Source organism: Aulonocara stuartgranti (genome assembly GCF_965226115.1).
Source record: "Aulonocara stuartgranti genome assembly, chromosome: 22".
Taxonomy (NCBI): domain Eukaryota; kingdom Metazoa; phylum Chordata; class Actinopteri; order Cichliformes; family Cichlidae; genus Aulonocara; species Aulonocara stuartgranti.
The window spans coordinates 10,054,277-10,080,530 of NC_138957.1; the positions used below are offsets into that span (position 1 = coordinate 10,054,277).

The window sequence follows — 26,254 nt, forward strand, 5'->3', positions numbered from 1 at the left end:
TGAATAAACATCAAACAGAAAACTGATTAAACAGAAGTGTGAGATGATTGAGAATTTACGCCAGTGTCCTGTTAGATAGCAAGGAGCAGACGGCTTAGTTTATTAAACTCCACCAAGACAGCGGTGACGCAAAACTGAAGGCTAGATCGTCCAATTTCACAGCCGTTTACTTCCAGCCTACCCGGCCTTCGGAGGACCCGGCCCACGTAGACCGCAAAGGCCGAGTACTCAGGAGGATGAAGCCCATGAATTTAGACACCCCTGATTTGTATGGTCCTGACTTTGCTCATGCACAGTAAGGACCTGGGAGTCCTATTCCGTAACTATCTTTTTTTAAATTTTTGTTTACATTATATTGAAACGTTTCATTACTGCAAACATTTTAAGAGATACTTACTATTGTTAACATCTTAACAGACACTCTGACCTGTAACTATCGTAAAATGCTTGAAGCGGAAGTAGTGGCCTTTCACACATGCGTGGTACGGATCGGGTTTCCGGTACAGATCTGGTAGTGACACAGCCGACAAATGCGTCCTCCTTTTCCCCAAATTTGAAGGATGGGTCGGGTGTATCCTTCGTGGCCCACCATATCCCAGAATTTATAGTGCGGGCCAGCCAATTCCAGTTTTCAACAATGGCAGCCGCTTCTAAGTTTTAATATTAGCCTTATTAATCTTTCTGGGTCACAAAATAAACTTTTAAGAGATTTTCAGGCGAGAATGTAGCTGTGTAAACTTCAAATATCTGCTCGGTTTATCAAGATATCACATATTTGCAAAAGTGCTCCAACATTTTCTGAGATGTCTCTTACCCACCATTTCGTTGGGTTACAAAGGATACACCGACTCGGCCTTCAAATGTGACCTGCAAAGTATTCATCTCACAAATCATTTGCAAGATCTCGCAAAAGTTCAGCTTAATTTTTTTTTCTCCCATGTCCCTTGCCGGGCTCCGTATTGATCTTAGAGAGAATGTGATGATTGTAATATATCCACAAACACAGTGGTTCCCACACTTTTTTGCTGGTCCCCCTTTGTTTTACAAGAAAAATCTTCACCCCCCCCCCCCCCCCCCCCCCCGCGCATATTTTGTTCCATTGCGGTTTATTTCACACCTCAAACATTTAGTAAACAATTAAGCAAATACAAGTAATCTGCAATAAATTACAGGTAGTAATAAAATAAACTACTAACTCTTTTACGCTACATCCACACCTACACGGGTATTTTTGAAAACGCAGCTGTTTCGTCCACACGGAAACGGCGTTTCGGATCACCAAAAACTGAGATTTTTTTAAAAATCACTTTTTGCGTTTACGTGTGGACGAGGACAGAGTTCGTCACGCAAGGTCAAAGGTATGTGCCTTTTTTCACGTCACGCTGTGCGCCACGTTATTGTTTACATTAGATGAATTGCAGAATAGCAGATAGAGACAAAACACTGTTAACCTGACTATCTGCAGTTTTTACACGCTTACACATACAAACGCAGTTAATGTCCCTCCATTTACAAAGGCAGAGGCGTTACGGTGTAATTATTTTACATGTAGTTGTTTTTTTCCTGTGTAATAATATTTAACATTGCTATCAATACATTTTTCAAAAAATGCCTCTCTGTGCAAAATAGGTTTAAAAACATAAACAGCTGTGGGATACTGTTTGTCTGTGATTTGAACCGGGGAACAAATCGTGGCAGGATCAGCCTGATATTATTTGTATCCCACTGTAACTTTACTGTATAAAGTATAGTATGTATAGCTCCAAAATGTCAGGAGTAGTTAGTCATTACAAGAAGTGTTTGTGAACTAAAAATCACGAATGTGGGATACAGTTTGTCCGTGATTTAAACAGCCCAGCGCTGCTCCCGACACAGGGAAAAGCAATTAAGCAGAGGAGACCTACCTCGGCACTTGTGCAGGTGAAGCCAAAGGGAAGATATGCTTCACCATATTTTCTAGTCTTTGGCTTAGAATGAAGTTGGTTTGGAAACATATTCAGCTATGCTTCATCTCCTGCTTTGCGTTTCTGTAGGCGCCCCTGCTACCAATGTCCAAGCGTTTTGTTTCACCCCCCCCTTTTCATCCCGCGCCCCCCCTGCCATGGGGACGGGCCCCACACTCTGGGAAGGTCTGCACAAACACAAGCTGTACGTCAGTGATTGCTGCTCGGTTTGCAGTCCTGAATATCACGGCACAAGCAGGATTCACTGCACTGTTAATGTTAGCTATGTTATATTGCTGACTCAGTTCGGTGGTGTTATGACCCAGGGTCATTATTTGTGGTACGGGGTTGTTATTGTTTGTATTTGTATTCAGTGATGCTTGTTTCCAGGTGGAGGCCGCCCATTGGTGGAGGAAGGAAAGAGGCCAGCTACAAAAGGGGTTGGACTGAGCCGGTGGAGAGACTTTTTTCCTGGTTCCCCGTGAGCTGTGTGACTGGGGACCGTTGTGGTGTGTGACTGCACGGGGCTGCAATATTAATGTTGAAAAAGGGTTGTACCTGGGCTTGGTAGCTGTAGGGGTGGGAAGCCGTTTTCTTTTATTCCCCTCTTTTTTTCCTGTTTCGGGTAGGGAGACAGGTTAGAGAATTGTATTTTGTTTTGGAATCGTGGGAGGTAAGTTAGCTCTGTTTTTCTTTCTAGTGTGTTTTGTTTGTTGTTTTGGCATCGCCCACCCTGAAGCTCGCTACCTGTTCAGTGAATAAATTAACCAACTCTCGTCATTCTGCCGTGGTGTGTTTTTTTTTTGTCGTTATTATGTCTCGGGTTTATCTTTTTGTTGTGTTGCACCCCGGCTTCGGGCCGGTGTGTAACATAAATGGGGGCTCGTCCGTTTGAGGGATTTCGGGTTCGTTTGTGTGTCGTGGGGCTCGTGTGGGTGTGTGGGGTTGTTTTTTGTGTGTTTGGGGGTTGTTGGTATGGGTGGCCGCGGATGGAGTTCGATGTGGACAAGTTTGCCGAGGCGCCTTCCTTGCAGCAGTTGGGTCGGTGTCGGAGGGAGGATTTGTTGCTTATTGCGGGCCGTTTTGATGTGCGGGCGCCGGCGGGGGTAAAGAAGGATGATTTGCGGCAGCTTGTCACGGTGGCTTTGAGCGAGCGGGGTTTGCTGTCGGGCTTGTTGGTGGGACGGGCGGGGCGGTTGTGGAGCCGTTGGCTCCGGTGTCTGTTCCTCCTGTGGCCACCCCCTCTGTGGCTCCTCCGGCTCCGGTGGTGGGGTCGTCGGCGGAGGAGCTCCAGTTGTTGCTCCGCATTAAGGAGGTGGAGTTGAGTAGTCACCGGTTGGAGGTGGAAGCGATGCATCTGAGGGTGAGGGCGTTGGAGTTGGAGCGTGGACCTCCGCCGCATGCCCCTGACTCTACGCCGCCTGCGCCCTCTGTGCTCCCTGCGCCGCCCACGCCTGCGCCCTCTGTGCTCCCTGCACCGCCGGCGCCTGGTCCCGCCCCGGCTCTCCGTCAGGATTTTGATATTGGGAGGCACATTAAATTGGTGCCGCCCTTTTGTGAATCGGAGGTGGAGTCGTTTTTTCCTGCTTTTGAGCGTGTGGCTGCCGCGTTACAGTGGCCGGAGGAGGTCTGGGTTTTACTGTTGCAGTGTCGGCTGGTGGGTAGGGCTCAGGAGGTGTGGGCTAGCCTGTCGGCGTCTGAGAGCTTAGATTATGGTGTGGTTAAGGCTGCTGTATTGCGTGCTTTTGAGTTGGTGCCTGAAGCGTACCGTCAGAAGTTTCGGCAGTGTGTGAGGGGGGGGGATCAGACTTATGTGGAGTTTGCGCGCGAGAAGGGTTTGCTCTTTGATCGGTGGTGCCAGGCTAGTGAGGTTAAGGAGTTTGCACAGCTGAGGGAGTTAGTGTTATTGGAGGATTTCAAAGGGTGTCTGCCAGAGCGGGTGGTTGTTTATTTGAACGAGCAGAAGGTCGTTTCCCTCGCGAAAGCGGCGGTTCTGGCGGATGAGTTTGCTTTGACGCATAAGAGGGGTTTTTCCCCTCCGTTACGTCGGGGTCCTAGAGTTCTGCCGGAGGTGGGGGGGGGGGCGTTCTCCCCCGCTCTCGCGGCGTAGCCCTACGGTGGCCGCTGGGGACCGCCGATGTTTTTTTTGCCATGAGCTCGGTCATCTCGTTGCTTCTTGTCCCGTGCTGAGGGCGAGGGAGGGGGCGCGGGCCAACATTTCGGGGGGGGCCGTGCAGTGTTGCTCCGCGGTAACCCGCCCTAGCTTAATGCCGATTGGCGTCGTTCCGCGGGGGATAGATGAGGTTTTTCGACCGTTTATTTCGTCGGGGTTTTTGTCGTTGTCTGGTGATGCGGGGGACCGGGTTCCGATCACCATCTTGAGGGATACAGGGGCGAAGCATTCGGTGGCGCGGCGTGGAGTCGTGCCTTTCTCTCAGCAGTCGTACTGTGGTTCTGACTTACTGGTGTGGGGTATACAGATGAGTATTCTACGCATGCCTCTCCATACGGTTACTTTGACCTCGTCTTTTGTATCGGGCGCTGTGCGGGTGGGGGTTCGAGATCAGCTGCCGATTGAAGGCATTGATCTTATTTTGGGAAATGACTTGGCCGGGGGAAAAGTGTTTCCGGCTACTCCGGAAGTTATTGAATGTCCTACTTCGGATCGGTTATGCCAATTCCCGTCGGAGCTGGGTGACTCCACGGTTTTTCCGGCATGTGTGGTTACTCGTGCTCAAGCTCGTCGCTTGGGTGGTGAGGTGGACATATCCGACATGTTTCCGGACGGCTCTGAGCCGCATGATAGTTCTGTTCCGGGGGTGGATGGTGGGACGGCGAAGGTTTTTAGTGTGGTGTCGGAGGATTTGCGCCTGGCGGTAAACAGGGAGCAGCTCATTGCGGCCCAACAGGCTGATGATACGTTGTCTGCCTGTCGAGCTGCTGCCTTGCAGCCAGGGGCGGTGCCTGGTTCTGCATCTTATGAAGTTGATCGCGGGGTTCTGTTACGCAATTGGGCTCCGGTGGGTGGGTTGGGGGGTGAGGGGGTCACTCAGGTGGTGGTGCCGACGGAGTACCGACCCCAGGTTTTGAGTCTGGCCCATGAGCATCATCTGTCAGGCCACTTGGGGATTAAAAAAACTTATGACCGAGTGCTTCGTTACTTTTTTTGGCCGGGGCTCAAGTCTGATGTGGCGTGCTATTGTCGGTCCTGTCATGTGTGCCAGGTGTCGGGTAAGCCCAATCAGGTCATTCCACCCGCCCCGTTACATCCAATTCCTGCAATAGGGGAGCCCTTCGAGCATGTTATTGTGGACTGTGTAGGGCCTTTACCGAAAACTAAGGCGGGTTACCAGTACGTACTCACCATAATGTGTGCGGCCACACGGTTTCCAGAAGCTATCCCCCTGCGATCGCTTAGGGCTAAGGCCGTGGTGAAAGCCTTAGTACAGTTCTTTTCTATATTTGGGTTACCGAAGTACATTCAGACCGATCAGGGCTCTAATTTTCTGTCGGGGGTTTTTGCTCAGGTGATGACTGAGTTGTCGGTTAAGCACCGGGTGTCTAGTGCTTATCACCCAGAAACGCAGGGGGCTTTGGAGCGATTCCATCAGACCTTGAAGGCCATGTTACGGAAGTACTGTTTTGAAACTGAGTCCGAATGGGATGTGGGCCTGCCGTTATTGCTATTTGCCATTCGAGAGACCACACAAGAGTCCCTGGGTTTTAGCCCGGCGGCGTTGGTTTTTGGGCATACGGTGCGTGGACCCCTACGTCTGCTCCAGGAGGGGTGGCTCACGCAGCCCGACCAGCCGCGGCCCGTGCATAACGTGCTTGATTACGTAAGTTCGTTTAGGGAGAGGCTGCACGCTGCATGTGAGTTGGCGCGCAGGTCGCTTTCCGGTGCTCAGGAGAAGATGAAAGAGAGGTATGATAGGAAGACCCTCAAGCGCACCTTTTTGCCTGGTGAGCGTGTTTTAGTTCTCTTACCCATTGTGGGTTCATGTTTTCAAGCTCGTTTTAGTGGTCCGTATGAGATCGAGCGCCAAGTTAGTGACACAGATTACCTGATTAAAACCCCGGATAGGCGGAAGAAGTCCCGGGTTTGTCATGTTAATATGCTCAAGAAATATGTGGACCGGAACCAGAGCCAGACTAACTCTGTTTCCCCTGTGGTGACGGTGGGTTCACCCTCCTACCAACCGGAGGTGGATGGGTTGCGTGAACCCCAGGGACCCAGCTCAGGGGCCCGCTTGGAGAATTCAAAGATCTTGGAGAACCTTGAGGCTCATTTGCTTTATTTGGGTGAGCCCCACAGGCAGGATATTTACAATCTGATCTGTGGTCATATTGTGCTCTTTAGTGACAAGCCGACTCAAACCACTATGCTTGAGCATGATATAGATGTTGGCGAACACCGGCCCATTAAGCAGCATGCCTATCGGGTCAATCCCGGAAAGCGGGCAATCATGAGAAAGGAGGTGGAATACCTGTTGGAGAATGGTTTTGCGGTGCCCAGCTTCAGTCCATGGAGCTCTCCTACCCTCTTGGTGCCTAAATCTGATCAAACCCCACGTTTTTGTAATGATTATCGTAAAGTAAATGCCATCACCAAGCCAGACTCCTTTCCGCTCCCCCGTATGGATGACTGTGTTGATAGGGTGGGCTCAGCCAGATTTGTCACCAAGCTAGATCTTTTGAAAGGTTATTGGCAGGTGCCCCTGTCGCAACGGGCGGCGGAGATTTCAGCTTTCGTGACACCAGACCATTTCCTGCAATACACGGTGATGCCGTTTGGGTTGAGAAATGCTCCCGCCACGTTTCAAAGGCTGATGAACATGGTGCTACTGGGGGTTCAGGGATGCGAGGTCTACTTAGATGATATTGTGGTTTACTCGCTGACCTGGCTAGAGCACATGGAGACGCTACGGGAGGTTCTTGTCCGATTGAAGGGTGCCTGTTTGACAGTCAATTTGGCCAAATGCGAGTTTGGCAAAGCTGTGGTTACCTACCTAGGGAAGCAGGTGGGACAGGGGCAGGTACGCCCTCTCATGGCCAAAGTCCAGGCCGTCTTGGATTTCCCTGTACCAACTACGCGGCGTCAGCTTCGCCGTTTTTTGGGAATGTGTGGCTACTATCGAGGGTTCTGCAAAAATTTCGCCACCGTGGTTATTCCTCTGACGGCCCTGACAAGTCCATCGTGCCTGTTTTTGTGGAACTCTGATTGTCAGGATGCCTTTGACTCAGCCAAAGCCCTGTTATGCAGTGCCCCAGTGTTAGGTGCCCCTGACTTCACTCGGGTGTTTAAGTTAGAGGTGGATGCCAGTGCGCATGGTGCGGGTGCTGTACTCCTGCAGGAGGATGACCAGGGTATTGATCACCCCGTGTGTTACTTCTCAAGAAAATTCAATAAACATCAGGTGAATTATAGTACCATCGAGAAGGAAACTTTAGCGTTACTCTTAGCCCTCCAACATTTTGAGGTGTATGTCAGTTCCAGCCCCGCTCCAACCGCTGTGTATACGGACCACAACCCCTTGGTTTTCCTCTCTCGCATGAGGAATAACAATCAGCGTCTCATGCGTTGGTCTTTGCTGCTGCAGGACTTTAATATTGACATCCATCATCTTAGAGGGGCTGATAATATTGTGGCCGATGCCCTATCCCGGGTGGAGACCTAGGTCTAGCATCTCTCTAATGAGATGCTTGATTTTAGGTGGGGGGGTGTTATGACCCAGGGTCATTATTTGTGGTACGGGGTTGTTATTGTTTGTATTTGTATTCAGTGATGCTTGTTTCCAGGTGGAGGCCGCCCATTGGTGGAGGAAGGAAAGAGGCCAGCTACAAAAGGGGTTGGACTGGGCCGGTGGAGAGACTTTTTTCCTGGTTCCCCGTGAGCTGTGTGACTGGGGACCGTTGTGGTGTGTGACTGCACGGGGCTGCAATATTAATGTTGAAAAAGGGTTGTACCTGGGCTTGGTAGCTGTAGGGGTGGGAAGCCGTTTTCTTTTATTCCCCTCTTTTTTTCCTGTTTCGGGTAGGGAGACAGGTTAGAGAATTGTATTTTGTTTTGGAATCGTGGGAGGTAAGTTAGCTCTGTTTTTCTTTCTAGTGTGTTTTGTTTGTTGTTTTGGCATCACCCACCCTGAAGCTCGCTAGTGAATAAATTAACCAACTCTCGTCATTCTGCCGTGGTGTGTTTTTTTTTGTCGTTATTATGTCTCGGGTTTATCTTTTTGTTGTGTTGCACCCCGGCTTCGGGCCGGTGTGTAACAGTGGTGTTGAGCCAAACGGACTTTAACGTGTGTTTGAACGAGCTGACGGTTCACTCGTTAAACTGAACCACCTGGGAACTCTTCTTGTTGAGCACTCGTAATAACACAAACACTAAATCTTCCTTCTCTTGTGCTGTTTTGTAGCAGTGTCTACACCTGAGACTGTCACCTGTCTGTCTGTCCTGCACTCTCTCTCTCTCTCTTTCTTTCTCTCTGATTGTGGAATAAAAGTATGAACATGTGTTTATAAGTTACACTTGTGTTTGAATCCTGCAGCTTATCACACATTTGATTTCCATGTGTGACAACTGCAAGTGTCCAGAGTGAGGACAGACTGAGGGACCCACTGCTGCACATCATCTGTGAGGCTTTGCACCCCTGATGATCCACCAGGACAAACTCAGCAGTGTGTGAGGAAGAGGAGGAGGAAGAGCCAGCAGCAGCTGACAGATGGAGAGAATAGACAGACTGTTCCCTGTTTGTGAAGGACTGCTAGGAAAGTTTAAAATAACTAATTGTCTGTCCTGAATCAGTCTTATTAGGTAATGTTCAAAATATTTTATCATTCCAGTGTTTTCAGTGTGGGAGAAAGTACTCAGGGCCTTCAAGTTACACACTATGAAAGGCAGCAACAAGTTTAATATTCAGAAACCTAAAGTATGTAGCAGCAGCAGAATGGAGCTAAAATAAATGTTTGTTTCAGTTCTATGAAGCTTTGAGTATTTTGGATCAGTAGCATTGCTGTGTTTGTTGCATCATATTGCTGTAATTGTTTATATGCTTTATATATTCTGAGGTAAGTTGATCCATAGTGTTACATCATCATATTTTACAAGGATGTTATGTGTTTGTGTACTTTCTGCAGAAGCTGCTGACCCATTTAGCAGAAGTCAGCTTGTTTAAGGCTCTGATATCTATTCTGTATGACTTAAAGCAGTTATGACATGGTCTGATTTTCTCACCCAATAAAGGAATATTTAATATATCAGTCTACTCTTCATTTTATCAGAAACAGTTATCACAGCCTATAAACTTTCTTTTTACCCATATTTGTAAGGATTCAGACAGATTTAGTAATGCCAACATATTAAAAGAACAGTATTTCTCTCTTATATATAATGCATCTATATATACACTGTCAAAGATACTTGTCTTTGAGTGATGATATAAAGTGATAAATGCAACTTGAATCTTTACTGAATCTCAGTATTTGAAACAGAGTTCAAGCTCACTGTTGTAATAAATCATAAATCATTAATATAATAATAAATATAATATTGGCCATATTATATTTACATTACCAAAGTGTAATGACACTAGTCTCATGGGTGACATTAGCTAATTGTTATTTACTAGGTAACCTTAAAATTACAGTTGGGTACAGAAATGAAGCCCAACAATTATGTTTTTACAGTCCCGTCAGCCTCAGATACTTATCAAAATATCTCATAAAAAACCAAATAAACAAAAAACATATTTTCTCCTTCATTTCTGTCAAACAATTCTGTAAGAAATGTTTCTAGCAGTTAGTGTCATGGTTATTAGGCAACCTGAGCAGCGCGACTGAGGCTAAACCGTCCCATTTCGCAAGCCTCGCACTTCTGCCCTTCTTGCTAATTGGAGTACCCGGCCCACGTAGTCCGCGAAGTGCAGGTGCTCTGAAGTGTGCAGCCCCTGAATTGGGACACAGCTAGGGACTGTGTAAAAGAGGAGTGTGTGTGTGTGTGTGTGTGCCTGCTCTGGACCTTCCCTCACCTTCGGCCCTCCCTCCCCAGAGCCCTGTGTTATCTGTATATATTAGGGGTGCAACGATACTCGTATCGATATTGAACCGTTCGATCCAGTGCTTTCGGTTCGGTACGCATATGTATCGAACAATACAAAATTTTTAATTTATTTTATCAACTTTTCTTCTGACGATGTTGTCTGTGTTGAGCGCTCAGTGGATCTGCTCGACAGTGCAGCCTAGGCGGAGTAGTCGAACGCAGATTCACTGAGCGCAGAGCAAGCTTGCAAGACAGAAGTTAAGCTCTCGTTGCAACATGGCAAATTGAACCTCCCCCACCCTCATTCAGATCTGGCCTTTGGAACTATTTTGGTTTTCATGTGATGTATGACCCTGAAGGTAAGCGCGTCATGGACAAAAGTAAAACAGTATGTTGGATGTGCCACGCAATGCTCAATTACATGGGTGGGAACTAGTGCGTTAGCGCAGTTTGCTCGTTAACGTGTTGGCCGTCCAGCCCCATGCACGGGGCGATCCGCGGTAGCTCGTTAACGGAGATTTGCCGTGTTGTGCCGTTAACTTTCGTTAAATTTCAACGAGATTAACGCTGACAGCACTAGTGGGAACACAACGAATATGACTGCACATTTACTCCGACAGCATCCTAGTGCAAAGACAAGTGGAAGCAGACAAAAACAACAAGCATCCATGCTACAAACTTTACCTGAGTCATTTAGACAGCCGTTAGCACATGATTCTCCTTATGGGGATCTGATATGTTTAATATGCTCTTGAAAATATAGGCCAGAAGAAGCGTATAGTATAGCTTTTATTCTGGAAAGAGCCATTTCTCTGTAATAAACTCTCTTTTCCAAAGATGAGTGATTTCTCGATCAGATAGATTTATTATTTTATCCCTTTGTTGTTTCAGCAACATTAAATTTAAAAACTGTACTTTTGAGTTAAAATATATATTTATAATTTTAATAAATGACAAATTAAAAAGGCATGAACATTTTTTTGTATCGAAAAAATATTGAACCGTGTCACCAAAGTATTGAACCGAACCGAACCGTGAATTTTGTGTATCGTTGCACCCCTAATATATATATCCTCACCTGGTGCCACATTGTAAATAAACCCTTCACCATCTCTCTAAATGTCAGAGTCCTGCGAGTGAGTCCTCTGCCTAACAGATTGTGACAGTAACTGGGTTGATATGTCACCTTTTAAATGTTCCTTTATTAAAAAGTTGGATCATGTGAAAATCGTGTGTTGTACTTAGCTGATTGGTCATTATTTTCCTTTACTAACATGGTTCCAACTCCAGTCCAGCAATATTTACCAACGAAAGTTTATTTACATAGATTTTTGCTTTTTATGCTTTCTTACCCTTGCTAAGGAAAACAAGACATGGTTCTTCATTTCCTAGATTCTTCAAAAGCAGGGGTGGAGTAACTTTGAGTTGAGGGAATGCATCCATTTCCTTTTCCATGTCTCCAATGGTTTTCCCAGTGTTTATCTCAAAACTGAAATTTAATTTGAAAAATTCATCCGCGGTTACTGGGTAACAAACATGGGTATCACTGTGTATTTGTTATTTAACTGTTATTCAGAAATCACTATTAAATTTGTTTAGTATGATTTAACAGTAGTGTAAACCTTGAAATAGAAATGAAGTATCATATTGTGTAAACGGCAAACTTAAAAAAAAGTTATCATACTCACTTAGCAAATATTGTTTGCTATTGTTATATAGAGTGTGTCATTGGTGTAACCACACATGGAATACACAATATGTAGAAATATGTGACAGAGCTTAGAAAAAGTGTCTTAATTTGGGCTCATTTTGGTTCATTTTATAAATATATAATTAAATAATACATACTTCTGACCAGTCACACTGTCATGAGAAATCCAAAGATGATAGGTTCTAAGTGAAGGATGCACACTGAGCAAAATTTTCTCAATGTCAGTGGCTCTCTTAAGTGATGTTTCTTGCAAACTCTTTTCAGTGCAGTTGGGTATCTTCTCTCCACCTTAGAAACAGATCCAAAGAGTAAAATCACTCTCTGACAAGTTAAATCGGCAGCAAGAAAATGTGCTGAACTCTCCAAAGACCTTTATACTGATAACGATATTCACAAATATCTGCAAAATGTGCAACTGTGACATATATTTTCAGAGAAACTGAAAATATATTTTGTTATCAAACTCCATTGCGGTTTATTTCAAACCTCAAACACAGGGGCGTTTTTTAGTCCAAAAATGAATCAAAGCACCCCCAAAGATTTCTTAATTTTTTCTGACAATAGTTGCTGTTTGTCCATGGTTTGTTCCAGCTCGCCTCTCCCCTACTCCGGCTCTAGTGCCCTTTCTACAAGAGTGATGGTGGCTGAGACACAGCAGAGCAGAGTTGTGAGTGCCTGGCTTAAAACAGGACATGTTAGTTGCATTTAACCTTTAGTTATTTTGTCATATGTGAATGTGCTAATATTAAACCCAAGGTACTAACTAGCTAACTGACTGGATGCCCATTTACCTTATAACTCATGTTGTGCATGTGAGTGTACAGAGTTCATGTGGTTTGGTTATTCGCCTTTTGGATGAAAGTACACTAAGACAGGACTTTTTTTTTTATCTTAATAGTATTTTTTTCATATTAATGTAATTTTTTCATCCAATTCAATACAATCTATTTGTGTATGATTGTCACTCCAAAGACGGAGAGAGGAAAGAGGGGAACGTGGGAAAGTACAAGGTCGGGAGGAATCAGGTAAGAAAACAGACAGGGATTAGTGACAGGCAAAACAGTAACTGTTAAACTGACAAAGAAAATAACCAACTAATTGTACTCATACATCTGGAAGTTGTGTTCTCCCTATATTAAAGGTGCTATACAGAATCTGCCAAGCAAACTGGGTTGAAACAATTTTTTGACCCTCTTTAACAACATTCCAACATAACATTATCATTGACTGGAGAGATTAAAATTAATGATACATTTGTATGTGGTTCAGCCACAACTCTTCTAAAACCTCAGCCAGTAATAGGTAGGCCAACTTTTGGACCATCTAGTTGTCTGTATGACTGCTACAGTAGGTGCACCACATTTGCACACTATCAGAAAGTGCCAAACGGTGCCCTGGTGGTGTGAGGAGCTGTAAAGAGAAGCAGAGTGCTCTGTTTGTATTCTAAAAATGTTTTAAGCTTGTTTCAAAGATTCTGTACAGCAGCTTTAAATGTTTTCGCACATACACCTACCTTATCAGTGTACCAAGTACCAAGTACTTGACAGTACCAAGTACCACTATGAAAGTATGAAACTCATAAATCTTACAACACAAAATTCCAATCTGTTACTAAAATGAAAAGTCACATTAAAAAGTAAGAACATTAAGTCAGAATGAGGTTAAAATATATATATATATTTTTTGCAGAGCCCTAGTAGTATCTGCAGTAAAGATCTTTCCGTACATTGTATACATTGTACCATAGGCTAAGTTGCCTCCATTTTATAATTTTTTTTTATTAATATTTTTTTACATTTGTACATTTCAAGGACCTTTCTGTTTTTGGAGTGTATTTTTATGTATCTATTATTTTATACATACACATTAAAAGCGAATCTCTGTCCCAAAAATGCACTGAGTTTACCTTTTACTCACTATGAGCATTAGTGGTGGGCGGGGATCGATAGTATCGATCCCAAGTCGGGATCGGTATCGCATCGATTCTAGCCTGGTTAGATCGATTCTTTACTTTTAGTTCTGCTTGTTTGCTATGCTATGCTGTGCTTTCGGCAAAAACGAAACAGCCAGGTTGCTGGACTCGCCGCTCCTGTGTCAGCGGAGAGCAGGCACACTTTGCTCCCCCCCCCTCTCTCTTATGTTTCGGTGTTGCGCTGACACGTCATGTGACTTAGACACTTTGGGGGTTATTAAGTTGTTTACATATTAATTATATTTTTACCAATTGTTTTTGTTGTTGAGAATTTTAATTGTAATTTTTGTATTATAGTTTATCAACAGTATTTGTTTTAATTTGTTTATTGGTTTGCGTGCACTTAAGATAAAAAAAAAAAAGGATCACCACCATGGCAGACCCGATGGCATTTTCATGTTTCGCCGCATCATTTATTCTTTTTTTTTTTTTTTTTTTGTTGTTCCTAAAAAGATTAGACTACTTTAATAGAAAGACAAAAAACACAACTTCTCTTAAAGATGCAAGCTTAATTTTGTGTCGTTAATATCACTAATCATTACCCTTTTTGGCTCCTACCTCAAAGCACACTGTGTTCTGCTGATCTTATGAGCTGCACAATAATGTTTAACATTTAGTATTTACTGTTATATTCACATAGATCATCATGATGTTGTTTATTCTATTGCTCTAGTCTTCTTCTGCTTGTTTTCTTTTTTTTCTCAACAGGTGATCCAGGAAAAGAAAAAGAGGGGGGGGGGGGGGGGGAACAAAGGCGATGAAGCAGATTTTCATTGTCTTTTCTCTCTATCTCTTTTCTCCTTTTTCTTTCCCTCTCCTGTTAACTTTCTTCTGAACTTTTCTTCTTGTTTTTCTTTCCCGTCCCGGAGTCCAGTCTGGCCTGATTTGCATCCGTGGCACCCAGACTCTGGAATAACCTCCCCGTTCATATTTGCACTGCCGAGTCTATCCAGTCTTTTAATTTACGTCTTAAAACTTATTTTTTTACTTTGGCTTTTGATTCTGTCTAGTTGGCTGTTTTTAGCTTGTTGCGTTGTTACCTATTGTTTGTTGTCCTCTTTTATTCTTTGTTTTAACTGTCTCATGTTTTTATTGACTGTGAAGCACTATGGTCAACACTGTTGTTTTAATATGTGCTATATAAATAAATTTTTGATTGATTTGATTAATTGATTACAATAACTTAGAATAAAAATAACTAATAAAGATCAAATAAACTATGACAATCAAGTGGACCAGTATAGCAAAAGACCCACTTGGGAAAGTAAATCTGTTGGGCATTTTTCTTGGCCTTCAGACAATAATTCTGATTGCTACAGTGCCAGACAGGACACACACACACAAAAAAAAAAGAAAACTGAGATTTTTTTTAAAATCCATTTTTGCATTAACGTGTGGACGAGGAATATAGAGTTCGTCACGCAACGTCAAAGGTATGTGGCTTTTTTTTACGTCACGCTTACATATACACACGCAGTTACTGTCCCTCCATTTAGAAAAGCAGAGGCCTCATGGTATAATTATTTTACGTGTAGTTGTTTTTTTCCTGTGTAATAATATTCAACATTGCTGTTAATACATTTTTCAAAAATGCCTCTCTGTGCAAAAAGGGTTAAAAAAACATAAACAGCTGTGGGATACTGTTTGTCCATGATTTGGACTGGGGGAACAAATTATGGCAGTATCAGCCTGATATTATTTTTTATCCCACTGTAACTTTACTGTATGAAGATCTAACATCTCCAAAATGTTAGGAGTAGTTAGTCATTACAAGAAGTGTTTGCGAACTAAAAATCAAAAATGTGGGATTCTGTTTGTTCGTGATTTGGAGAGCCCAGCGCGTGCTCCTGACGCAGGAAAACTAAGACCTACCTTGGTACTTGTGCAGGTGAAGCCAAAGGGAAAACATGCTTCATCATATTTTCTAGTCTTTGGCTTGGAAGGAGGTTGGTTTGGAAACATATTTTGCGATGCTTCATCTCCTGCTTTGTGTTTGTGTGGGAGCCCCGTGCTAACAGTGTCCAAGCATTCTTTTTTTTTTCTTTTCATACCACGCACACCCTGCAATGGCTCGGCTTGGGAACCTCTGCTATACTACATCTTTGGTGTAACTAACATTTTGACAGTAAAAGCGATCCACAATGGCAGTTTGTTACCTTTTATTTTTTGCAGCACAATAGCTCTTTCCAAGGCATTTTGTATTCCAGGTACTTTGACTGGTTCACAAAAACGGCGGTCTTCTTCATTTCTTAGAGAATATTGTGCATAATTTTCATGTTCTGATGTTTCTTTCTATAAAAAAAAAATACAAAATTGAATTGTATAAAGGACATAGACAATAACACCCTACCTACTGCAGCGGTCCCTTTTTTGCTCTATGGACCGGTTTATGTCCGACAATATTTAAGGTCTTTAAGGTGTCATAGATAAATACAACAAAATAAAAGCAGTACCAGTAATAAAATAATTAGATTTATTTATAACACACGGGAGAAGAAGCAGGGAAACCGAGTTAACAATAAAAATGATTAAAAAAATAACGATAGAAAACGATAAAAACCCTGAAAACCATAAATTTCACACCCGAGCTTAACCTCTCGCGGCCTGGTACCAAGGGACTCATGGACCGGTACCAGTCCATGGCCCAGGGGTTGGGGACCACTGCCCTACTGAATGTCTATCCCTTCTCTGCACATTTTCTACCTAATAATGATTATATTTTATACCCAGGAAAAAGCTAAAATATATTCTGCAACAAAGTGATTTGGGTGAGGGTACATCTTAAAACATCTCTTATAGATGTGACCAACCACCGGTGAATATATGAAGATATTTGTAACCATGGCAATCAATAAAAACAGACGAAGAGGCATCTAGCAAAAAAAAGATCATATAGGTTATAATAAGGGGCAACATGACACAGTCACATGAATTTTTTTTAGTTTCTTTTTTGGTATGTTTTATCGGATTTTATACTATTTAGCAAGTAAAACCAACTGGTTGCTTTTTAGCAGGATAAAAAAACAAACAAACAGACATCCGTTTAAAGAATATTTTGCTCGAACCCAAATGTAAACATGTAAATGTTTTAGTGTGGTGAAATGAAAAATTTTCTGGCTGGCTACCTCTGCTTCTGACATGAGATATGCCCAACAGTGTATTGAATACTCAAAGACATCTTGGTCCTCGATGACCTTTCCCATTTGTTTTGTTCCAAGACCTGGCAAAAGCTCTCTAAAAAGAAAATACAAGCCTTCAACTGCTGCAATCTAAGAAAAAAGAAAATATCAGGTCAAGGAAACTTTCATTCTGTAATGGTCACATGTGAAACAGGTAGTAAAAATTCAGTTATTTTCTTGTGATTGCTATAGTTTACCTTTTGATTCCTGGATATGCCTTCATTCTTATAAAGTAATTGGTACAAACTCTGAGCCAGTGGGTGACAGCTAGTTAGTTTTCGTATGTACCCAATCAGTTTCTTTTGGGAATTAACTGAAAATCTGCTTTGCTGGAAGAAAAAATATTGTTCAAAGATCATTAAAATCTGAGGTTATGCTCTCACAATGGAAAGAGGCTTTAAAATATTAAAAGAATAAAGACACCTCGAAGCTCATTTTTAAATAGAGGTAAATAAACACTATTTTTAATCATATATTATGTATTATTTTTTGATTATTTATAATTATTATTAGCATTATTATCAGGGTAGAGACACCTCATTGTAGTCATATAGGATTCATATTGATATGCTTGTTGTTTGCTTCGTAGGCTTTCAATGCATTTTTTTTTTACATATGTGTCATGATTATACAGAAAATAACATATAGTTAATTTTATCAACAGTAACCCTAACCCACTAAAACAGTCACAAGATGACACAATACTTACAATGACATAGAGAGATGACAGAAGGACACTGATTCCCGTGGTGGTTTGTTGAACTGAGGGCACAACATCATCAATGAAGAAAGCATTGCAAGCTAACTCTTCCTCTGCAAATGTGGACAGTGAGAAGTGCACTATAGACTCCTCTGTGATCCCACAACTTTTCAGTGTGTTGCCAGTGCCAGTTTCACCTCTGAAGATATGGGTAAGACCATGAAATATAATAGTAATGACAAGTAATGAAAATATATGAAATAAAATAACAAATGACAATTAATAAATGAAAATAAAGAAACATTATTAAAAAATTGTGATTTCCAGTGGAACAACAACATTGTGCAAAGACCAGTTTTCCATTTTTACTTCTGTATTCCAATGGCGTGGTGTTATAGGTTATAGGTGTTACCCTATAACGTTATCACATTAACAGAGTTTTTTTTTTACATACCAGAAAGACAGAATTTACAGCTCATTATATTTTTTCAAGTTTTTTATAGTGTGATAAACAATACATACCTTATAAATTTGTTCATTTTTTTAACAGCGCAAATGATTATTCTTATACAAACTTGATGCAGGGATAATTATTTTCTTGTTTGCATAACTCTTTCGCTATGTAGAGAGAAGGACTGAGGAAAATTAATCAGTGTAGAAGCTATGCATTCCTCCAAAAGCTAACAGAATATTGCTTGACACTGACACTATGGGCAGGTTTGATGTTCTGTTGTTGACTTAACCAGGAAAGCACAGTATGTCAGGGTCCTGGGACTGGGCGACCCAGGATCCCTGGGCAGTCATGGACCTGTGTATTATTATGTATTTTTGGTGTCGTTTCCCCTTCTCTGTGCGTGTACATATGTGTGTTTCTCTGTGCTGTGTTAGTCTGTGTCCCACTCATATGTTTAGGCGAGGTATGGGTGTGTATGTCTGTGGGTGTGCCTGGAGGATGGAGCTCGGCCACCTGCAGGCCTGAGGGGTGTGGCCCTGCGGAGGGACTGGCCACACCCGAAGCCACACACCTGCCGCTGATCAGGGCTCGTCGGGGGAGCTACTTAGGAGAGTCTTGGAGCTCCCACCGACGCGGGATCATTGCATGAGACTCCACGTTAGTCACCCTGTCTAGGTTTTGTCTTAAAGTGTATGCCTGCCATTCCTAAGTGTCCTGACAGCTGCCGCTATTGTTTCCCACAGGTGGAGCGTGGAAGGCTTGGGAGAGCAGCGGGGGTGCTGACACGGGAGCAGAGAGCACGAGGGAGACACGACACGGGAGTCTGGGGAATACACTGGGGTTTATTGTTACTTTCCATCACTGTAAATAAACGCACTGTTTATACACAGAGTACCGCGCCTGGGTCCTCCTTTTCCCCACATCCACACGGTCTGCCAGCCAGACCGTGACACAGTAAGGTTCAGAAAGTAGAAAAGAGAAAAAAGACTGAAAAAATAGTGGTCGGGAAGCACATACTACACTCCCATATGGAAAAGATATATATAAATCTCATAAGGTTTGTATCTGTCTTGTGTGAAACTTGTATGAAAAGCATATAAGAGTGAAAACAGATATAAGATCCCTTGAAAAATTATATAATGGAACTTGTATGTTTTGGATACTTACTAAAACAATGTATGAAAGTAATGAGAAAGTGGCCACTTTCATGAGTAAATCATATAAGCCTTATATGATTTACTCATGAAAATAAAAAATAAATTTAAGCCACAATGCAGAAGCAGTGTGTAAAAAAACAAGGTGTATCCTTACTACTTGTGTAGGAATTAAGAGGGTAAGAAGCAGCTGGATACTGATGATCAAATGCATTTAATTAATTTTTCATGATTAAATTTGACCACCTCTATAAAAGTGGATGATTTGGTAGTTTGCAGGTTATAAAGGTATTAAAGAAGGGATTCTATGCAGTGGTGAACATGGCCCCTTAAAGTGTTGCTCATCAAATTCAAAATATTTATCTACAATCCAATAATCCGAAATTTGGATTGTACCATGACTGTAGTCTTTCTTCAAAAACAAGGACATTTCCAAATTAATCCAAACTTTTGAACGATAGTGTAAACTATCATTAAAAGAATTGCTGTCAGTAAATTAAAATATATTCTTACATGTATTGCAAGACATGTGCAGGGATTCCACTTTCAGCTGCAAGCCTGATCTTCAGATTAGCTATAGTGTCAAGTGCCAAGTTTACTTTCACTTCGAAATCTCCCTGTATGAGAAAAATAAAGTGTAACGTCATTATCCTCCTCTCACTGCTCTGCATATAATGAGGGAGAAATCACCATATAGTTGAAAACATGCTTATTTCTTGTCTGTCAGTTACAATGGCTGTACCATTTTCTACAGTTGCTGATCAGCTATCACTTTATTTATACACTGCTCAAAAAATAAAGGTACACTTGGAAAACACACCAGATCTAAATAGGAAAAAAGAATTTTTGTGGATATTTATACTGATACGGACTGGGTAATGTGTTAGGATTGACAGGATGTTACATCATTTGATGAAAAATAAAATGGTCAACCCTACTGGCTGAATTCAAAGACACTTTCAAAATTAAAGCAAAAAAGTTATACTGCAGCCTAGACCATTTTGCTGATATTATATTTAGGCAAACTATGGAACCAACCATGGAAATCAGAGATTTCCACCTCCACCGTTTCTGCCCAGCGTTCCTGTTCCAGCCTGCCTCTGCTTTCCCCTAAAGCTTGTTGGGGTCAACCATCAAGGCATCGCCAATGCCAGGGAAGACAAAGCGGTCGACTGGTGAGACTGAAGGTTGCCTTTTTAGGTCCCAGGAATGATAAATAAATATGTGATGCGATTTTCTCTGAACATTGCCCATTAGTGTTTAACATACTTTTATCTGCATTTTGTTGCCTTGTACTTGTGACATGTGCAATGACAATAAAGTTGTATTCTATTCTATTCTATACTATTCTATTCTATCTCACTGCCATTTTAAATCAACAATCCCAACACGCCGTTATCGCGTTTTTAACGCTAAAGAACAGTTCTCCATTGCTGGAGGTCAGGTTCTTCCCTTGGCGATGGCACCAAGCAGATTGAATCAAACTTTACTAGTAAATGCAAGGCTATTCTTGATGAGATCGTCCCTGTTTAAACCAGCGTGTCCGAAATCAATGATCCTGATCTGATCCGTGGATAAATGAGACGACCCGATCAGCTAGGCAACAGTGCAGGAAAGCTGAACGAAAATGGAAAAAAGACATGCTACAAGTTTCTTTACTGCTGCTGAGAGAAAGTCTATATCAGGGGTAGGCAACCTTTCTGATGGCGAGTGCCATTTAAAATTTCCTCAGAAGTCAGTGTGCCATATGATTGCATTAGCAATAAATTTAATAACGCTCTATACGAACAGTTACACAAAATAAACAAAAAAAGACACTTTTTATCCATAACAAGAACTCCATAACAGCAAATGGACTGTACAACAGAAAATACAACTGCTATTTATGGTCTCTTCACAAGAATTGTAAGAAAAATAAACTAAGCCAATATGGCATGTCTGTTAATACAGAGACACACATGTTAATGTGATCTCTGGTCTCCCACTCAGAGACACAGGTCTCCGAGTGTCCAGCATTCAGACGGCTACCTGAGGACACTCATGTGAGAGAAAATCTGCTCACACAGATATGTAGAGCCAAATACCGTCAATAAGGCCTCTGCAATGTTCTGATGACAGTTAAACTTGTCAGGTAGTGATGTCCAGCAGGTGAACATGCAAACTCCATGAACACGCACAGCTGTGGATTCCAGCTGCTTCGATGTTGCATTAACTGGCATTAATTCAGCCAGTTAATGCGAGACAAATCCAGCTGCTCATTAAAGATTTCTGGTTTGATCAGAAAATAAAACATTGGTCCACACAGCTGAAAGTCCTAAAAATGCATTGTGTCTCAAGTCTACGGATGTATCCGTGTATCTCCGTGGTGCTGATGCTGTGCTGAGCGAAAAGCTCATGAAGCTTTTGAAGTTTCGGAATGTGAAAGCTAACAACGTCCCTCTCACCAGTAGGCTAAGTTATTTTTATCCAATTACAAGTTGAATCTGGTAGTTGGGGTTGTTAGCTAAGATACCGTCATTAATGCGTCTATGCAAGCTGATTTGCGATGTGCACTGCTGGCGCGGCCATTTATTTTTTATTGCACCTTCTCAGATTAATTCACTGTGTGTCGTGCACAGGGCTGGACTGGGACAAAAAAAACAGCCCGGGCATTTTGACTAAAGACCGGCCCACCCGGTATTAAAGCCATATAGCCTTTGAATGAAAACACTTGCTGTTGTGACAGTGATGTACGCTGTCTTGTTGGTATATGTATGATTTCTATACATTTTACATCAGACAAAAACTTTGGTTGTAAGCTTCAGATAATTATTTAATAACAGCCAGACATTTTAAATGAGAATAAGAAAGTATTTCTTTGTGCCCCCCTTTCCCTTTTAATGCCCTACCTGGCCCCCCTGGCAAAACTTTGCTAGACCCGCCCCTGCACAGTTACCAGCTGTCAGCTACTTAGAAAATGATATTGGTGTTATTTGTCTCTCAGAAACAGTTCATAACTTCCCTTCAACTCATTCATGTCACCTAAAAGGTAAACCTGTTTCTCCATCACCTGATGATTCAGTAAGGACATCTCCTGGTTTCATCTTCATGTTTCCTTCTCACCAGATATACAAACCAATATCATGACCAGCAGCTTTTACAGTTGTGGCTCCAGCAAACATCAGCTGATACTAGAAATTAATATTAAATAAATTCTAACAACAGCTGATCAAGCTTAAACGTGCTGCTGTTGTCTAGCGCAACATCCACTGGTTTCCTCTTTCTGGCACAAAGTGGGCGATAAACAAACAAGAGAGAAAAGCTGATCAGCTGACCATTGATCAGTTTCATGATTAAAGTAGCAACAGGAGAGAGGGGAGAGAATGAGAGAAGAAGAGGCAACTGTGCAGCGTAAAGACAGAATAACTCCAGCTTTGTGTCTTTTTTTCATTCTAGTCCAGGACAAACTGCGTTCCTTCTCAGCTCAACATGAAACGCGTAATAATTTCTCTGAATGCGGGACGATTCCGTCTTTTTACGGGACGGTTGGCAACTCTACTAACTAACCTTATGAATAAAATAAAGTTCACTATCAGTAACATCATAGCACCCACCCAGCTGTATAGAAACTCCGTCATGCTAGCTAGTGCGCAGTACGAGTTATTGTAACTGACGTAACTGACTGTAAAATAGTGATGTGTTGGTTGCGAACGAAATGGCTCTTAGAGGTTAGGGTTAGGGTTAGGGCGTCGTTCACGGATCTTTGACGTGAACGACGCCGGCTCCTTATCGCCTCCTTAAAAAAAATTTGAGCACACGTAAAAAAGGTTTGCAGGTGCAAGTGTTGTATTTTGAGGAGAAATTTATTTTAAGCGAAGAAAAGTTGAAATTGAGAACACAATTCATTTCTGCGTGCAAAAAATGTATTTCAGTGTTTGCTATTATCCACACACACAATAGCAGACCCTCTCGCTCAGTTTTTGCATTTGCGCTCGCTCGCAACGGATGCAAAAAAGATCAGATTGGCTGTTCTGGTCTTCAATCAGCTCGAAATGACAAAATGCAATATCCCAGAATCCATTTCGTCCAAAACTCAAATGAGGCAGTGGTGGAGGAACACAGAGTGGCAGAGTTTGAAATATCACTCTTTCTGGGTCTCAAAATGAACTTTTAAGATATTTTCATGCGAGAATGTTGCTGTCCATCCATCCATCCATCTTCATCCGCTTTGTCCGGGGCCGGGTCGCGGGGGCAGCAGCCTAAGCAAAGAGGCCCAGACTTCCCTCTCCCCAGCCACCTCCTCCAGCTTATCCGGGGGAATACCAAGGCGTTCCCAGGCCAGCCGAGAGATATAATCTCTCCAGCGTGTCCTGGGTCTTCCCCGGGGCCTCCTCCCGGTGGGACATGCCTGGAACACCTCACCCAAGAGGCGCCCAGGGGGCATCCTTGTCAGATGCCCGAACCACCTCAGCTGGCTCCTTTCGATGTGGAGCAGCAGCTGCTCTACTCTGAGCCCCTCCCGGATGGCCGAACTTCTCACCCATTCTCTAAGGGTGAGGCCAGCCACCCTTTGGAGGAAGCTCATTTCTGCCGCTTGTAACTGCGATCTCGTTCTTCCGGTCACTACCCACAGCTCGTGGCCATAGGTGAGGGTAGGGACGTAGATCGACCGGTAAATTGAGAGCTTCGCTTTTACACTCAGCTCCCTCTTCACCACGACGGACCGGTGCAGCATCCGCATTACTGCAGCTGCAGCCCCAATCCGTCTGTCGATCTCCGGCTCCCTTCTCCCATCACTCGCGAACAAGACCCCGAGATACTTGAACTCATCCCCGACCCGGAGTGGGCACTCCACCCTTTTCCGGCTGAGAACCATGGCCTCAGATTTGGAGGTGCTGATCCTCATTCCCGCTGCTTCACACTCGGCTGCGAACCGTTCCAATGCGAGCTGGAGGCCCTCACCCGATGAAGCCAACAGAACCACATCATCTGCAAAAATCAGAGATGAGATTCTGAGGCCACCAAAGCGAAAGCCCTCCGCCACTTGGCTGCGCCTAGAAATCCTGTCCATAAAAATTATGAACAGAACCGGAGACAAAGGGCAGCCCTGGCGGAGCCCATCACCCACCGGGAACGAGTCCGACTTATTGCCGGCAATGCGAACCAAGCTCTTGCAACGGTTGTATAGGGATCGAATGTTGCTGTGTAAACTTAAAATACCTGCTCGATTTATCAAGACATCACATATTTGCATAAGTGCTCTAACGTTTTCGGAGCTGCCTGTTACCCACCAGCTGGCCGCCAGTGTTGGGACTAATGCGTTATTAACCCTTTAAGACTTACCATTGAACCAAGTCCGCCAGAGCTTATATTATATTTTAACATGTTGTAGAGCCATTTTTGGGAGCATTTCAAGTTGCTATACATCAATACAACCATTACAGCTTACATAAATTGCAAAAAAGTGCAATAAACTACAAAAAAATTGAAAATCGTTTTTGTTTTTTAACATATATTTCTAGTTAGAGAAATTTAAGAAGCTTATCCCTCAAAACTGTAAATACGAAAAAGTTGCACAAAATAGTTTCCCACCACAGGAAATTTATTTTGAGTGTCTTCATAGTTTTATTTTTGAAATACACCAATTTCTATACACTGCAGGAAAAACAAAAATAAATATTATAGTGCAAATTTGCACAAAAAGCAGCATATGCATCAAAATAAACTATTTCCAGCAGTGCAATATGAGTCCTAAGCATCCCAGAAACGACACAGAAAGTCATAAAGTCAAAGATAACTTTTAAAAACACCACTATAAGCTCATTAGGCCTTGATGGGAAAAAACTACATTTCCGCGAAAATGACGTCACTTCCGGTTTCGGGCAGGTCATGGCGGACATGCGATAGTTCGCGCTGATGGACTAGGAAGTGTTACGAACAGCTGATCGAATCGGCAAAGCCTGTTTCTGGAATATTGTGTTTTTGTTGCTGCAAGTGCTTTTTATGCAGTTTTTGCAAAGCTATATGTGGAAGGAAACTGTGACCTAGGACAACCTGATGGCATAAGATGTAAGTACAACTCCTCCGGTTTCATATGCAAAAAAAATTATTGCGCTAGCTCATGTGGTTGCAGTGCTACCGGGATTTAAAAATAGTTACGCAAAACGGAGCGTGCCTGCTCTGACCGGTTTTAAAGGGTTAAGTAACACGTTACAATAACTACGTTATTATTGTGATAACGAGCACGGTAACTAGTTATTATGCCAAAACCGGGAACGCGTTACTCGTTACTGGGATTTAGATAGGCTCGTTATTCGTTACTTCGTGTGGTGGCTATCGCGGAGCTTCCACAGATTCAATAACATTAGCAAGTGGTGGAAGCCAGCAGGTGGATGAAGGAAAAGGGAGGCAAGAGGAGAGAACCGAAGTGGCCGCTGGTCCGAGAGTGTCAGATGAACTGAACTTCAGGTAAGAAGTTATAACCTGCAGTCCATCTGGGTCAGATATGAACCAAGTTTAGGTGGAGTTTATTTTCGTTATGCTGACTTTTTTGTACTGCGTGCTAGCTAGCATGACGGAGTTTCTATGCAGCTGGGTGGGTGCTATGTTACTGATGTTGAAATTTATTTTGTTCATAAGGTTAATTATTAGAGTTGACAACCGTCCCGTAAAAAACGGAATCGTCTCGTATTTAGAGAAAATATCACGTGTTTCGAATTGAGGTGAAAAGGAACACAGTTTGTGTTTCAGCTACAATGAAAAAGACACAAAGCTGGAGTTATTCTGTGTTTACGCTGCACAGCTGCCTCTTCTTCTCTCATCCTCTCCCCCTCCTGTTTCTACTTCAATCATGAAACTGATCAATGATTAGCTGATCGGCTTTTCTCTCTTGTTTATTTATCGTCCACTTTGCGCCAGAAAGAGGAAACCAGCGGATGTCGCGTTAAACAACAGCAGCACGTTTAAGCTTGATCAGCTGTTGTTAGAATTTATTTAATATTAATTTCTAGTATCAGCTGATGTTGGCTGGAGCCACAGCTGTAAACCTGCTGGTCATGATATCGGTTTGGTTATGTGATGAGAGGGAAACATGAAGATGAAGCCAGGAGATGTCCTTACTGAAT

The 26,254-nt window shown here is 42.8% G+C and overlaps 1 protein-coding gene across 1 annotated transcript in view; it reads right to left on the minus strand.

Annotated features, from left to right (window-relative positions):
• Positions 1-26,254, minus strand: part of LOC309698721 (uncharacterized protein) — an 89,974-nt gene that overhangs the window by 49,323 nt on the left and 14,397 nt on the right. The window contains exons 6-12 of the mRNA XM_082521375.1: positions 19,665-19,768; positions 17,553-17,742; positions 17,041-17,172; positions 16,790-16,933; positions 15,821-15,956; positions 11,830-11,980; positions 11,334-11,470 (exon numbers count right to left, since the gene is read on the minus strand). Coding sequence (XP_082377501.1) covers positions 11,334-11,470; positions 11,830-11,980; positions 15,821-15,956; positions 16,790-16,933; positions 17,041-17,172; positions 17,553-17,742; positions 19,665-19,768 — 994 coding nt within the window. The remainder of the gene's footprint in view (positions 1-11,333; positions 11,471-11,829; positions 11,981-15,820; positions 15,957-16,789; positions 16,934-17,040; positions 17,173-17,552; positions 17,743-19,664; positions 19,769-26,254) is intronic.